This window comes from Gobio gobio, assembly GCF_949357685.1.
Source record: "Gobio gobio genome assembly, chromosome: 5".
Lineage (NCBI taxonomy): Eukaryota > Metazoa > Chordata > Actinopteri > Cypriniformes > Gobionidae > Gobio > Gobio gobio.
The window spans coordinates 10665096-10682372 of record NC_137101.1 but is presented as its reverse complement, the minus strand read 5'-3'; the positions used below and the strand labels follow the sequence as shown (position 1 = coordinate 10682372).

Sequence of the window (17277 nt, the reverse complement as noted above, 5' to 3'; positions counted from 1 at the left end):
AACTAACAAAAGCCTTATATTGTGTTGTAGCCTAACTAAACTTGAGTTCATTATTGTAGAAACTTTATATAGCCTATGCCTACAGCATTGATTTCTCCTAGCCTACTACCTGTAACTTACACATAACGTCCCCAAAAGACAACCCAACCCAACAAACTACGCAATCAGAAATTAATACCAGCATATATCCATTTTCTTTTCTCTCATTTTTTTCCCAACGGTTTTTGTCTGACAGACGTTGCTGTGTAGCCAATCAGGTGCGAGGGTTTCTCACCACCCCGCCGCTATTGGTTGTTCTCTGGAGACTCGGAGGCTGTTCCGATATTAATGACCGCTGGGCAGACAGCGGCATGTCAATGTGACAACCGAACGAGCGGCTGCAGATGCGCCTCTGAACGCGGAGGAAGGAGGAGGTTGTCAGTGCGAGGGACTCTAAAAAGCTTCCAGACGGCTCTCACCTGCTGGATTTTGCCTCATTCGCAAAGCAAAATCTTAACGTTAGGACCGCTGCTTGTTTCTCCACCTGCGTTAAAAGAAGAACACGCGCGCGTATTTTCATTTGCGTGGCGCGCGCTTCCCGCTCTCTGGAGCACTGCGCTATAGATTAACGGAATACATGTCGCTTTATTGACCGGGATGATTTACGTTGAAACGGTAAGTTGGAATATTTGTCAATTCAACCTCATCTACTGTGTGAATAAATGTACATTTCAGTCGTTTTACTGCATGTCCAGCCACATTCAAGTTGAGAGAATATGCGTCAGAGTGATTCTTCCACTGCAAAACGAGCGTGAAGGAGCAGAAATGGAGGGAAAATGAATAACAAGCACGTAGGTAGTTGAATAAATAGGCATGTCAACCTGGAGCACCGCGCGGAATTCCTGTTGCTGATGTCGCGGTCGGAGGACAAACGCATGTGTGCATCAGCAACAGCAACAGGAAATCTGTGCTCCAGCTTGGCATGCGTATTTTTTGGACACAAGGCACGTCCTGGACGGATAGCCACAGGCAGTCTTGCATCTGGCTGTTCTCAATCTCCCTTAAATCACCCTGTTGCCGTCCAAGATGTTCTACAGCACCCCTATAGCACATGCATTTCAAATGCAGTCGCCTTGAGCATCCACTGTACAGTAAGTATCGTTAAATGAATGTATATCGCCTTGAATGGAGTCATTGTGATTCTGATCCATTCGTCTGATCTGCATTCATTGCTTCAGTCTAATTTATACCATCCACAGCTCAACACCTCCAATGCAGATGATGACATTTTTTTTTTTTTTTTTACCCCAGTTGTTAATCACACAACCAGGGAGTTTGTCCTCCCACATCTCTTTGTAGACGGAGGCGGTGAGGAATCGTTGTAGACTGGCTTCATACTTTCTGATACACAAGTCAGAGATTGCAAATAGCATTTTATGTGCTTGCATCATTGTAACAAATGTTAGGTAGTGCATCAAATTAAAATAATACGTTAAGATTAAAATAAAATTGGAAGGAGATTAATGTAAAGTGCATGCATCCATATATAAATGACCCTGAGCTACTAGTACATATATACCAATTAGATCAACTGGTTTCAGGGGCAAACGTAATAGGGCCTGGAAGAAAATTATGGAAGGTTTGGGCTAATGTGTAGGCTTTACCATAGAGGACCTTAGTGGGACCACCCCGATCACAGGTCCTGCGGGACAACCATTACCGGGCCTGCGGGTTCACTGACGCTTTACAAAGCAAAAATTTTGAGGAAAAATGTTGTGCGGCATAATGGCATACAAAACACTTGAACCATTTTGTGTCCTTTGAGTCTCTTTCATGACAAACTCTCCAAACTTGGGGCTGAGCGGGCAATTCTTAATCAAAGATGTAATCACATGGGCCATTTGAAGCCTGCACTAATTAACAGACAATTGATATTAAGGATCTCTTAGACATGGCTTCTGTGTGCACACTGATTTTATTCCCTCTTTATATGACGAGGTGCTGGAAAATTGCTTTCTCTGATCGTTACCGAACAGTTTGAAACACAAAGTAATGATGAATGTGCATTTGATATGCAGTTTATGCAATAAATATGTTTTCATGTTTTGGCAGATCACCAATATCATGGGCGGTCAAAGGTTTGGAAACATTGAGGTTTTTAAAGGTTTTTTTTTTTTTAAGTTGTCTCTTAATCTCACCAAGGCTGCATTTATTTGATCACAAATACAGTAAAAACAGTAATACTGTGAAATATTATCACGATTTAAATGAACTGGTTTCTGCTGTAACATATTTTAAAATTTAATTAATTCCTGTGATAGCAAAGCTGAATTTTCAGCATCATTACTCCTGTCTTCAGTGTGTCATGATCTTTCAGATCATTCCTTATTAATATCATGATAAACTGCCATTCAAAAGTAAAAACAAAAGAAATTAATACTTTTATTTAGCAAAGGCACATTACATTTATGAAAAAGGTATGAAATTGATACATATTATAACAGTACTCGTTTATAATAAATGTTATTCTTTTGAACTTTCTATTCATCAAATAATCCTGAAAAAAATTAGTTTCCACAAAAATATTAAGCAGCACAAGTGTTTAACATTAATAATAAGAAGAAATGTTTCTTTAACACCAAAGCTGCACATTATAATTTCTGAAAGATCATGTGACACTGAAGTAATGGCTGCTGATAATTCACAGGATTACATTTCATTTAAAAATATTACAACAGAATCCAGTTCATTTTAATTGTATTATGTTAATTTAATTTATCTATCGTTAATTTAAATTGCATTATGTAATATTTCACCGTATTGCTGTTTTTACTGTATTTTTGATCAAATAAATGCAGCCTTGGTGAGATTAAGAGACTACTTTCAAAAGCATTAAAAAACCTCCAAACTTTTGACTGGTACTGTATATATCACGATTAATCGCACCTCTTTTCGCACACTTATGAAATTAAGCATACGCCATTATTTAACATGTTTATTTTGTATAATTTGCTATATCCAGTAATATAAACCATCATATTCAACAACTTCAGTTATTTCCTTTAATTGCAAAAACTTAAGACACAGCACAACTTAATCTGACATTTTAGGTCATCGTACTTTTCAAGTAAACATTTAACCAGTTGCTATAGCGCACAAGTTTGCTAAAATAACAGGTGCCAGAGAAGCTCTCTTCTTGTGCACTCTGTGTCCTGTGAGTAAAAATATTCTCTCACACGGGACAGTTGAAGCAGGAGTTGCTACATATGTCTGTGCTAGAGATGAAACATACAATTTTGATTATAGCGAACAAAATGATCATGGTTATCAATATTATCCCAGTGTTGTTAATGCGCTGGAAATGTTCAAAAAGTACTGATATGCAAATAAAATTAGGAGCACTATGCACTTTTTGTATGCATAAACATTAAAATAATTACATTTACAACAACGGCCAGATTTTAAATGAACAATCAATTTTGCTTGGGTTCCTGTGTGAGATTGTTGCTAACTTTGATTAATGGTGGACAGTATTTACCGTGAGGTCATCTAGCTGTGTTACGTAAATTACAATAATAGCGCAATTTGCTTTGCGTGCTTCAGTAATTTATTTGCATTATTTTCATAAAATTATTTTAACGGGTTTAGAATCAATCACGTGTTAACGCTGACAGCCCTATTTTTATATATATATATATATATATATATATATATATATATATATATATATATATATATATATATATATATATATATATATATTAGGGCTGTCAAAAGATTAATCGCGATTAATCACATCCAAAATAAAAGTTTGTGTTTACAAAATATATGTGTGTGTACTCTGTTAATTATTATTTATAAATAAATACACACACATTCATGTATATATTTAAGAAATATTTGCATGTATATACTGTATATACATTTATATAATCTATAATATATATAAATATAAATGTTTTATATTTATATATATTTTTTCTTAAATATATACATGCTTGTGTGTGTATTTATATATAAATAATAATTAACAGAGTACACACACATATATTATGTAAACACAAACTTTTATTTTGTATCCGATTAATCGCGATTAATCTTTTGACAGCCCTAATATATATATATAAATAGGGCTGTCAGCGTTAACACGTGATTGATTCTAAACCCGTTAAAATAATTTTACGAAAATAATGCAAATAAATTACTGAAGCACGCAAAACAAATTGCGCCATTATTGTATATAATATATATATAAATATAAAAGCAAAAAAGATAACCCCCTATAATGACTTATCTCTTTTGTCTATTGAAAAGGTCACCACACTCCACATTTTCTTTCACCGTTTCAAAAGCCTAGATCTTTTTCAAAATATAGACTTTAATAAGAGAATATGATAGCAGCATATGCTATCTGTGCTTTCAGGAGTAAACAGAGCAGAACCATCTGAGGAGCACTGCTGTGCTCTCCATCTGTTCTTCGATTAGACTGATACCTGTAAGAGGCATCCGGTGTGGTATAAAGCGCATACTGGGAGAACTGGGATCTCATTATGCAAAAACAGTCAAGCTAGAAATGTTTAGAACACAGTAAACCATGCACTGCTACACCAATAGATTGACACTTGATGTTGGGAACGAGCTTTCAATCAATCAGGCCCAATTAGAGTGAAACGCTGTATTTGTACCCTGGGGGATTTCAATGGTTTTCATAATTAGGTTCTTCATATAGAGTGTAGCTTAGTGATGCAGTTATCCTGTGCGTTGTGCACGGTATCCTTCCCTTAGGCTAGGTTATGTATGTTAGAGCAAACAGCAATGTTACATGTCTCTGTATGAGTAATTTGGTGGTATCAAAATAACATCGTGGATCAACTGTTTGGGTTAGATGAGTCAGAATGTTCTTACAGCATATGTAGGACTCCGGGGAAATTGCTGGAAAACTTAAAAAAGAGAATGCTCGATTAGAGATGTAAAATTATAATAAAAATGTCTATCTGATGTAAAAATGATTATAGGGGCATCTAAATGTTCTGCATTCTAATTCATGTCAATGTGTTTTTTTATTTTGTTTTTAACTACAAACCACATTTGCACCCAGAGAATCAGTTGAACCCAGACTCAATAGAAGCAGTAATGCCTTCAAATGAAGACTAGCTTTATAATAGTCAATAATAGGAATGAGAGATAAATATACACTTTATTGATCCTTGATGGGAAATGTAGTAACTAAATAGTTTGCAAACTAGTTTATAAGTTTTGCAAGAATATAGGCACCTTTTAAGCATATTTAAAGGGGTCATGAACTGGCCTTTTAAAAAAAATGTATACTGTTGTCTGAGGTCAACTTATGACGTTCGCATGGTTTTTCCATTCAAAAACATCATAATGAATAAGTAATAGGCTATTTTCTACCCTGGTTTTGAGGCTCTCTCAAGAAACACTGGGTTTTGATGGGCGTGCCGCACTGAAGACTTGGAAGTAAACGCCCACGGCTAGGATTGGATAAGATTTGCATATTTAATGAGCTTCAGCTTCCCTGTGAGTAGGCTATATGAGGAATTGTTTTGAAAGCGTGTGAGAAACGGCAAACGAAATGATCAGGCTCGCAAAATATCTTTATCAAACAAACACAATGATTTATTTCTCATCCACCCGCGATTGATTGGAATGTAATTTTTTTATTCCTTGCCCGCCGGATCGGTTGATATAAACGTGAACCGTGCATCACACACACACACACACACACATGCTAGCGCCAAAATACGTTGCAGACTACATGATCAAAGTTTCCGCGATTGTATTTTTCCTTCAAATATCAAGTCAAGAGAGTGAACGCACATGAAGAAAGGAATGTTATTTCACTATTTAAGATAGCCCGTTTTGGGTTAACGTTTTGGTAGCCGTCTGAAAAACACATAGCCCCGGGACGTTGGGCTTTGCCAGCCCTAGCCCACAACGTTACATGTCTGAGTCAGATCCCGATTTGCAATGAACCAACAACACCACAAATAAAGGATTCTGCAGCCTTTGACAGCGTGCTAATGTTCAGTTAGACACGTACACATAATCCATAGATATCAAACGATCTGTAACAATGCAATACTATCACATATAAAAACATTTTTTCAAGTGTGTTGCTTCATTCATTCATGTAATCTCATCCTGTCTGCAAATCCAGTCTCTTGTTTACAAACGAATCCAGTGAAATTAAAGAACAGACGCGCAAAGTGTTCCCCACGTGAGCTGGATATTCATTAAAAATAAAGTTCATCCATACATTCATAATATTGGAATCCGAATTAAACTTATGCGGTATATTTATAAATTATATCCGGTTTAGCTCCATGAAGGCCTGTGTTGTGTTAGTGGCACGAGTCGGTGGGCTGGGCTACAGAATCAAACGTTGTTCTTCTTCTGTTGAGGCAGTGCTTCATTACACTCTGATGTAATAGCCTGGCATATTCTGAGATTGATCGTTTGCTGGGCCTGGTGTCAATAAAAGCTTTTCTTTGACTAACAAGGAAGTTTTCAGCTCTGAAACTTACAGGATATTCTTATATTACTATGACCTTTTATATATCAAAAGCTCAAGGGAAAGTTGATTTCTCAATTCATCACCCCTTTAATGACATTCCCCTACTTTTTCACTCTTCTTCTGCACAAGTTTTAAGAAACATAATATTAAAATATATTAAAAAATGATTTATGTTTACTGAATTGTGATTCCTTGTATTTATTTGCATAGTGATTTGTAATTTGTCTTTTTGTTCTAGATTTATTTAACAGTAAGTCACTCTTAGACTGCAAAGACAGTGTTTTGTTGGGTGTGAGGTCTCATGCACAGCCACTAGAAAATAAGATGCATGCTGAGTGTCATGACAACAGCAAATCGGTTCTGATGTGGCATTTCATTTACACAGAACCGAAGCCTAAAACCTGTGTGTATCTAACTTCACAACTGTTCTTTTTCTTGCAAGCATTATTTCCTTCAAACAATGCCGTTCTAGATAGAAAACAAATTCAGCATGAATTTGATTTTGTTAAAGGATTTTGATTTTTGCAAATCAGCATCAAACAGTCAGCTACAAATTTCAGAAATTGTCTAGGTACACTTGTGTTCTTTGAGGGAAACAAACAATGGCGGTGGAAAAGCTGAAACCTGTGGGGTCCATTGGTTAATTTGGAACATTGATTCTGCATTAACCGTCGACTCGACACTGATTTTGTGAGCACATAGGAGCAGGTGCAAAGGGAAATGTTCCTTGTGCATTGCACTGGAAACATTATGCACACACATTGCATAGCAAAGCCTGTTTAATGGACTCGTCCCTTACTTTGTAATAGCAAATCAATGAAGTAAAGGGCAGGGGGAGGAACAGCAAAACAGACTATGCCACCCACTGAGAAGTCTATGCAAACTAGCTGGCAGCTAGGCCCTTTGCGTCTCCTCCGGGCCTGATAGAGCGGCATACACTAAACATAAACGAGGAGGAAACAAAATGAAAGCTGCAGTGCAATACAAAAAGGAGAGAGAGCATGGGTGTAAGAGAAGGGTGTCTTTCCGTAGATATTTGTATGAATGAGCGAGAAAAATTCTCGAGTTCATTTGAGCCCTTCCCTCTGAGCCGTCTCTATAACACAAAGGGCTATTTCTAAAGGAAGCAATTCCACCTCTGTCCTACTTTTCTGTACTTGTGATTTGTATGACAGAAGTTTTACTAGAAATGAAATTCTACAGCTACAACTGGCATTGTGTATATGTATAAAACCACCCATGTAAGCTTGCTGGTCATTTATAGGCTATGTTAATTTGATGTTCTTGGCAGATATGCTCTAACCCCCAAAAATAAGTATTGACAATTAAAGGTGGGGTAAGTGCTTTCTGGTAACCAATGTTGATCTAGTTACACTAAATAGATAGATAGATAGATAGATAGATAGATAGATAGATAGATAGATAGATAGATAGATAGATAGATAGATAGATAGATAGATAGATAGATAGATAGATAGATAGATAGATAGATAGATAGATAGATAGATAGATAGATAGATAGATAGATAGATATTATTAAATAATATAGCAGTGAATGCAACTTTAATTGCGTGGAAAGGGGCAATTAAATGTCACAGGATATTTTTATTCCATTGCAGTACTTTTTTATATCGTTTTTAATGTAAACATCATCCTAGACCATTAGACTATTGCGCTCGCATCTATTCCATACTTTTGCAGAGTATCGTTCGTGCATGACGCGGCTTTAAATGCGGCACTCAAGTTAACAAAAAAATAAAAAAAGAACAAAAAAAACACATCTCTAGACTTGCATATCATGTTTTTAACAGCAAAAACGCGTCCTGTGTGAATGGCCCAAACTGATTAAAAGATAAACAGCGCATTTTTATTTCAGTGCTGTTATTTAAAAAGTTAGCTTGTCTCGTACATTTAGTTTACAGCATCAACAGCAAGCCAAAGAGGGCAAGGTTTCAACTGAACTATGCATTTGCTTTTTAAACACTTAGCTACATTATGTTAGCTCTGTCATGCAATAAATGCACGTTCTTAAATGAGCAAGTTTTTTAAGCTAATTTCAACTTGCCATGAATAAAAAAAAAAAAATCAGAGCTGCATATTAATATTTACAAGATACATATTCACGAATACAACTCCTCGTAATAACCTTAATAGCAAGCAAATATTTCTGCCCGTTTTCGTTTGTGTGACTGCAGCTGCAGCCTCTGCTTTTCTGCTACAGACTGAAGCGTGCGCGCTGCCTATGACGCGCCACGTCGTTTTTTTCAATTAATAAAGGAAAAAATACTGCACATTTTTGGTGTTATTTTTGTGATTGTTTGGGGCGTTCTACAGCCCTTCATCACAACTTTCAACACAGATTCAACACAGAGGCCACCTCATATTGTTTTAATCAATGCAAAAATTGTAAAAACAACTAAGTTCCTAAATTCTGATTGGGTGGGCAAGGCAGACGTTTGGGTAGGCTCAGCCCACCCCTGCCTATGCATAGAACCAGCCCTGTGAACAACTCGATAGCACGAGCACGACAGTCCAACTAAGGAACATATTACAATTATGACAAGATTAGAGGGTTATACTGATCAAGAAAAGAGTAACCAAAGGAAACAAACATATATTAGGAGTATCGTTATAATAACCCGGACGTTCCAGGATTATACAGTGTGGAAATGAATGGGTAATTATCATCGCTGAAGTGAACGACAATGCGATCGCAAATAGACAAGCAAGCAAACATGACACATGAGCATATTCAAGCAAAAGCCAGCATATATTAGTTCTGTGAAACAAAACAAAATCAATGTTACTCGCCTATCGAGAAGAAATAAAGCAACCTCGGCCTTCGCTCCTTGAGTTCTCTCCAGCTCTGGAAAGCTGATCCGATATTTACACGGTCCTACTTCTTGCCTGATCGTAAGCATTCTTTTGTTCCACATTTGTTTTTTATCTGCCATCTGTCTCTCTTTCTGTCATCGCTCAGCTAATGTCCGTCCTGTGTCATGTCTTTTGAATAATGACGTGCACTGAGTGCTCTCTTCTCCTTGTCATTAGTAGACACGCCCCTTACTGCTGATTGGCTATATGTTTGTTTTGGTACTTGGCACGAGACACTTTTCTAAAGCAGTTTTGAAATACTACTTACCCCAGCTTTAATGAAAAATTACCTTTAGCTGAAGTAGTATGGATAGGAAGGGGAAAACTGGTTGTTTGAGACCTGTAAGAAATAAAACATCATAAAATCAAAATACATTCTTTCTAGAAATGTGTATAAAACTCCAATTTAGTGCTAATATAACTACTTTACAATGGGGGGGGGGGGGGGGGTTGTGGGAATAGATATCAGTCAGGTACAAAGACAGGGCAATACTGCTTGTTTCAACACATCTAACAGGTTTACCACAAATTAAAGTACAAACAAAACACACAATGATGAAACAGATGCAATAAATAAATAAATAAACCAAAAACAATGTTATTATCCCAAGAGCAGTTTGCACTGAGTTGCTACAGCTATTTTCCAATACCCAGAGGCGCTAGTTTGAGCTTTAAGAGGACCTCAAGCTTAGTAATCAGTCCCCAGCCCAAGATTTACAGCCCATCTCAAACAACTCGGCCCAAAGCAAACATTGGAGCCTGGCTGCCACCGTTCAGCCTGAGTTACTTCCCAGGGTCAGCAGGCCTTCTGCCCACCGGACACATTTATTCAAACATGCCCCTATATTTCACAGGCCCAATCAAGATGATGCTAGCTCTGTGATATCAGGTCTGGCAAATTACGACGGGCAACGATTCTCCAACTCCTCTCCCTCCAATTCCGTTGACTGACTCTAGTACATCAGGATGGTGATTAGAGGCATCCATCTTGAAATTCCATTTTCTCTGGTATTAGTTGCATTTCTCTCTGTCTCTGAAAGTGTGCCGCACTATGCAAGGTATTGCCACTAATGCCTTATGAGACACGGTGTTGTTCCAAGTCCTTACGTTTGTACGTTCTCACCTACACTTAACTGGGTTAAGCCTAATTTCCTTCATTTGTCTTTGACTGGAGTTTTTAATGGGTGTGACATACCTTTATTGCTGTTACAGAGTCAGTGGAGGTTAATACAGGTTTAGTTGTTTTAGTGTGTCTCCTCTCCTGGGAGTGTTTTTTTGTGGATACTCTAACAGAAACGGTTTCCGAAACACAATTATGAGCCAGACATTACATGCAAAACAAGACATTATTTACCAGTGCAGAATCTAGAGCTTTAACAGGTTTATTTCCGGTGGATAGTGTAGCAGTTTTGTAGTCTTAAAATGACTAAAAAGTTCTTTGATTTCCTCTCACTTCACAATATGCAATTTGTTACACAGTTTTAGCTGCCTTTTTAACTGTAGCTGAATAATAACTGTGTTCTTAAACAATGTGGACAAATCAAACAGTTGCAGATAATGCTGTGGAACTATTGAAACCTGGATGGAACGCACTCACAACAGTGCCAAATTATTCATGCCCAATTGAACTACGCCTTTATTGTGCATTGGTAAATGGTCCTATTCACTATGTGAAATTATTGAACACTGAAACTCTGGCCCTGCATCAAAAACATAACCTTGTCTAAAAGGGTAAGACAATAAAAACAATCCCGCAGAACAGAAAGCTTCAAAAGTCCAAAAACATTGAATGCAAACCGCCTATAATAAGAGAAACAGTTCACTTATTACCCTTACATTTCACTTAGCACCCTTAATTGTTCTATACTTAAATTAAATGCTAAGTACTAATTTAAATCACTATTAATATCTTGTAAAATATCTGGGAAAATCACAGGTCCTGTGTAACTATCACAATATAGAAAAAGAGACTAGAAAGATCAAAACGTATTTTTGCACATTAACACTACGCTGTCAACAGTAAGCATACCTACACACTGCACTATTAGTGAACCAGCACTACTAGAGAGAACATGCAGGTACTGAAGGAGCAGTGCTCCATTTAACACCTCAGGAAAATAGGCTATTTGTGTCAGTCAGGAAAACTAGATGCATTTTCCAGTATTTATGGCTGACACAGGTATTGTCAAGCATACATTTTCCAACCACTGTGAGAGCAGCCACAGACCTGAGGTGTAATAAACAGCCAAATTTAATAGCACTCATTACTTGCTAGACTTTACAATTTGCAATTAACAATTTGAGTGTGTCTATGGGAAGAGTTAGTGTAGTTCCTTGTGTCTCTGTTTACAACAAATATAGTTCAGTGATGGAGACATTAATACTCTTGTAATCATGATTACCAGAAAGAAAACAACTGAAACAGAGAAGGCCCTGAATGCCATTTTCAGTATTTCAAACAGATTCTGTTGCCACAAATATTAGTCACCATGAAGATCCCTGTATTGAAGCTTCTTCTGAATGTTCTTGGCTTTATGAAGAATCTTGCTGCCTTGGAAAATCACACATTTCGCCCCCTCAAATACTCAACACACTCTCACCTCCACAGAGCATTGAGGGATGAACTCTGGGTTTCTCCTTGTCTGCAAAGCTTACTGCAGACTTTTTGTGGAACCCTCACTTCCTCACCACCTTCTTTAGCCACTGAAGTTGAAAAGAGGGATGATGATGTGATGTAACATTCTCTCTCTCTTTTTGTCTCGCTCGCTTTCTTTCTGGCTATGGCTTCCATGGTAACCCTGGTGATGCGAAGAGCTCTCACTGATTTTTTTCAAGGCTCTTCTGCATAGCAAAACAAAGAAAGTTGCTTTCAGCAGTGAAAAAATAACAAAAATTGGTATAGAAAATACAGTTGAGACATACCCAACATGACATTTGCAGATAAAAAATCTTGTATTCAAGGCCATGGTATATGTTACTTATAGGCCAGTTGCATTATTTTCACTAAACTGGAGTGTAATGAGAATATTTTGTGTACACAGCTATATTTCATCATGGTGCGCTGCATCTGGGGAATGTACCCTTTTGAAAAATAAGCAGCAATATTAATGCCTATAACAAGTCAAACACGCTAAGCTTTGTAATTCCCACATTTTGGGAACTTCGGCTTCAGAATCCCAAAATAATATCTAAGGTGAAGGACACCCATATCCATATGTCAAAGGCTTAGCGTGCAAGGTACTGCTGAATAAAATGTCAGCAGACATCAGAGTGCTTTAATGTGGCTTTTGTAAATGTCAGCATGCCTCTGTCTTGCCTTAGTGATGCCCTTGCATTTTCCGGTAATTATATGCTAATATTTTCCATCTCTTTCTTCTTATTTTCCTCAGGTAGAAGTGGATTAGGATGAGGATGGCACCATCTATAGTATTAAATGAAATGAACAGCATTGCTTCTGCCTAGCTGAAACCACCACTACTTGAGGTTTAATGGTGACCTTTTCACCTTTACCTGCCCAGCCAGTCAAATTTCATATACCACCTTCAATCTGAATAACGGGAGACTTGGCAACTGGACATTGCATCTGTTGACAGCACATCGGTCAGGGCCTAGAGAAGGCCCTCTGTTGGATTCAATAGTGATCACCACAAATGGTTGAATATTTTTGAAGTGCTTTTGCTGCAAAATCTTTAAAGACCAACTACTTACTGGTGGGAACTGTGCCAACATGAAGGACATATCAGTTGTGGATTATTTGCTAGTGGGCCTTGCAGTGACTACCTTTGTTCTTGCTGCAGAAGACAGAGTCAGTTGTCCCAAACTTTGTACATGTGAAATAAGACCCTGGTTTTCCCCTAGCTCTGTCTACATGGAGGCTCCCACTGTTGACTGTAATGACCTGGGACTTTTTAACCTGCCCATGAGATTGCCATCTGATACACAAGTCGTTTTACTTCAGACCAACAACATTGCTAAGATTGAGCACCCTTTGGATTACCTGCCCAACATCACTGAGATTGATCTCTCACAAAACAACCTGTCATCTATAAGGGACGTCAACATTGGCCACCTCCCTCAACTCTTATCCCTACACATGGAGGAAAATTGGATATGCACCCTACCAGACAACAGCCTTTCTCAACTGACCAACCTTCAGGAGCTCTACCTGAATCATAACCTCATCTCCTTTATTTCTCCAGAGGCTTTCCGTGGCCTTCAGAGCTTGTTGAGACTGCACCTTAACTCCAACCGGCTTCAGAGTATAAGAAGTGAATGGTTTGAACCCTTACCGAATTTGGAAATTCTAATGATTGGGGAAAATCCTGTCCTAACAATTCAGGATATGAACTTCAAGCCTCTAAGAAACCTGCGCAGTCTGGTACTTACAAGAATGAACCTGTCACAGATACCAGATGATTCACTCCTGGGCCTTGACAATCTGGAAAGTATCTCATTCTATGATAATACATTTCCTAAGGTACCCCATGGTGCTCTCAAGCATCTTAAGAGCCTGAAGTTTTTGGATCTTAATAAGAACCCCATTGGGCGAATTCAAAGGGGCGACTTTGCGGACATGCTCCATCTTAAGGAGCTGGGCATTAACAGCATGCCTGAGCTGGTGTCCATTGATAGTTTTGCCCTCAACAACCTCCCAGAACTGACCAAAATCGAAGCCACCAACAACCCTAAACTATCGTATATACATCCAAATGCTTTCTATAGGCTGCCAAGGCTGGAAACTCTAATGCTAAATGGTAATGCTTTAAGTGCCCTGCACAGGATCACAGTGGAGTCCCTCCCAAATCTTCGGGAGGTTAGCATGCACTCTAACCCTATCCGCTGTGACTGTGTTGTACGGTGGATGAACATGAACAAGACAAACATCCGTTTCATGGAGCCTGACTCCCTGTTCTGTGTGGAACCTCCAGAGTATGAAGGTCAGCATGTGCGGCAGGTTCACTTCAGAGAGATGATGGAGATCTGTCTGCCTCTCATCTCTTCAGAGAGCCTCCCCACACAAATCAACGTGGATAGTGGGAGATCTGTGTCCCTGCACTGCCGTGCCTTTGCTGAACCTGAGCCAGACATATACTGGGTGACTCCATCTGGGAGAAGGGTCATCCCAAATGCTGTTTTTGAGAGATTCTACATGCACCCTGAAGGCACCCTTGATATCTACGATGTAACTGAGAACGAGGCTGGATTGTACACGTGTGTGGCACACAATCTTGTTGGGGCAGACCTAAAATCTGTCTCAGTGGAGGTAAATGGATACTTCCCACAGCCTGTCAATGACTCACTGAATGTCAACATCCAGTCTGTACAGACCAACTCTGTGTTGATATCCTGGAAGGCCTCTCATGGTAGCCTGGCACCAAACATTAAGTGGTATACAATGCCCAGTGTAAACCATCCAACTGTGGCATTCACAGCTAGGGTACCATCTGACGTGACTGTATACAATCTTACACATCTCAACTCTGCTACACAGTACAAAGTGTGTGTGGAAATTCACAGCATCCATCATAAACAAGACACCAAGTGTGTCAATGTCCTAACTAAAGGATTAGAACAGGCTGTAAAGAACTCTGAGAGGTGGGACGTGGCACTGATTGCTGCTTTTGGTCTGCTTTTCATTGTGCTCTTAGTGGCTTGCTTTCTGATTTATGTCTTTATGAGGAACCACTGCATTTATGGAGAACTGAAGAAATGCCCTTCTAAAACTGCTCTGATGTCTGAGACCAGCCAGCAGTCTCCTTTTACAAGGCTCTGGATTTCTGGGAAAGGGATGCCAGCTGCTGTGGAGGTGAAAGCTACAGTCATAAACGTGTTGGACAATGCCTTTTAAGCTGCACATGCAGAGGACCACAAAAACTACAAGCAACTGACAAGGCAAGAGCAGCAAACTTACTGTTTCAACTTGCCATTTATCTTTTTGCCTTGACACAGACATCAAATTCAAAATGGAAGGGATGTCTGAAAATCTATAACTAGCTCTATAGCCCCTCATCATGAGCTGTCAGATGTGGCAAGTGGCAATGGAACAGTGGTAACTAGCGAGAAGTAGAGGGAAGGAGTTGCTGCCAAAATATGCAGTGTGATTTTTGTAGGCCATTCACTGAAAACAGATGAAGTTAAGACATCAAAAAGGTGTTGTTTCTCATACCTGACTGTTACATGTGTAAAGAGTAGTGGAACAGTCTTTGTGGTCCCAAGCAATACCGTCTGTGCTGTACGACAACCATAGGCGCGTTAGAGACCCGACTGTTTGTTGAGAAGGAAATCTAGTAGAATAGAAGATCACGGTGATTATGATGTGAAATTTTGATGAAATATGTTGTTTTTCTATTTAAAAGCAGATCTGTCTTTTCATGGCTAAAATTGTTATATATTCTATCCAGAAATGTAACAGGTATCTTCTGTGCAGTAGCCAGGCAGTAAACAAGTGTGAATTACTTGCAGAATGAAAGATACAACTTAAGTAACAAGACCACACATTTGCTGAATAAAACACAAATATACATTTTAAGGAATCTATATACATAAATATATTATATTTGATTATATTACTATCAGGACTGGATGTTGTTGAATGCAGACGCTTTAAAAGCATCTCTCGGACATAAATTGCCGAAGGTTGATCATGACAGGGTAAGTGCCTACTCCTGAATCTTACACCAGAAAAAAGAAAAAGATAAAAAAATCACTTTTGAATGTTACTTCTAATGGTTTCCTGAGAGATCCCTGGAGAACAGAGCCATGATTCCAGCCTCACACGCAAATCTGTGCAAATACTATATCAGTATTTTTAGCATAAACATGGTTTAAAAGCATTGCGTCCTTGCTTTGAGTGTGAAAAAGCCATTTTTATATTGACCGTGCTGTCTGTTCTACCTTAAGCACATTAGTCAATGAGACCACTGTGCTTAAGGTAATGTAAAACCTAAATAAACGTCAGCATTTTTTTTCTCATGTGGAAATCAGGATGTTTACTGATCTAGTTTCTGGGGAATTCAGAATACTTTATATGATTTTTTTCATTGACCGCCATTAACAAATGTGTCTCGAGAGACTAGTTCATCCGGAAATAACTTCCTGTCTTCATTTACTCACCCTCATATTATTTCAAACCCATATAACTTTTCCCTCTGCCAAACACAGAATCTCCAAGCTGCTCCCGTCTATACGATGAAAGTGAATAGGATGGATGCGGTCAAGCTTAAAAAACAAACAATCAAACAAACAGGTGAACATAGAACATGCTGCAGTCCAAAAGAGAGCAATACAATTTACAAATATCATTGTATGGAAAAGAGCAGTTAAGACGTTCTGCTAAAGTAAGTCAAATGTGCTTTAAACAACATGAGGGTCAGCAAATGAACCTGCCTGATTCAAATCCAAGACAACCAAATCAGCAGCAAAAAATCACATTGTATTTGCTCCATTTAAGATCCAGGACAGACTCACGACCCAAAAAATTACAAACATGATGAATGCTTGTCAGCCACTGACTGACACAGAAGATTTGTCAGATGGGCGTGCTCGTACATCAGCAAGGCTTTCAGTAGTGCAGACAGGCCTTTTAGAGGCCGGCTATCACTCAAACACAAGGAGAGCTAAATTATAACTCAAACTCTATACCGGCACTGGACTCAACCAGCCGTTGCCCTCGCTTTTCAGTCACATTGCAGGTTGCTTCCAAAGCTACAGACAAGGTCACCATGTACCTGTACTGTATCAAAAGAGGAATGACTTACTAGCAGAAGTACTATTCATCTGAAATGCATTGTGGAAACCAGATAAGACTGCAATAATAGAAAGCATTGCCACAAGTCAAAACTCATTGAGTAATTAATTATACATGATTATGATTGTCCAGATTCCTGTGA

The 17277-nt window shown here is 38.5% G+C and overlaps 1 protein-coding gene across 2 annotated transcripts; it reads left to right on the top strand.

Annotated features, from left to right (window-relative positions):
* The first annotated feature begins 340 nt into the window (after positions 1-340).
* lrrn3b (leucine rich repeat neuronal 3b) lies at positions 341-16370 on the top strand. 2 transcript variants are annotated; one of them, XM_079818157.1, is made up of 2 exons: positions 341-654; positions 12778-16370. In XM_079818157.1, exon 2 carries the CDS (start codon positions 13116-13118, stop codon positions 15234-15236), a length of 2121 nt encoding a protein of 706 aa, XP_079674283.1. In that variant the 5' UTR covers positions 341-654; positions 12778-13115; the 3' UTR covers positions 15237-16370. The 2 variants fall into 2 exon arrangements, with proteins under 2 accessions (XP_079674283.1, XP_079674284.1); XM_079818158.1 differs by having other exon boundaries at positions 374-654; positions 12782-16359.
* The last annotated feature ends 907 nt before the right edge of the window (positions 16371-17277 follow it).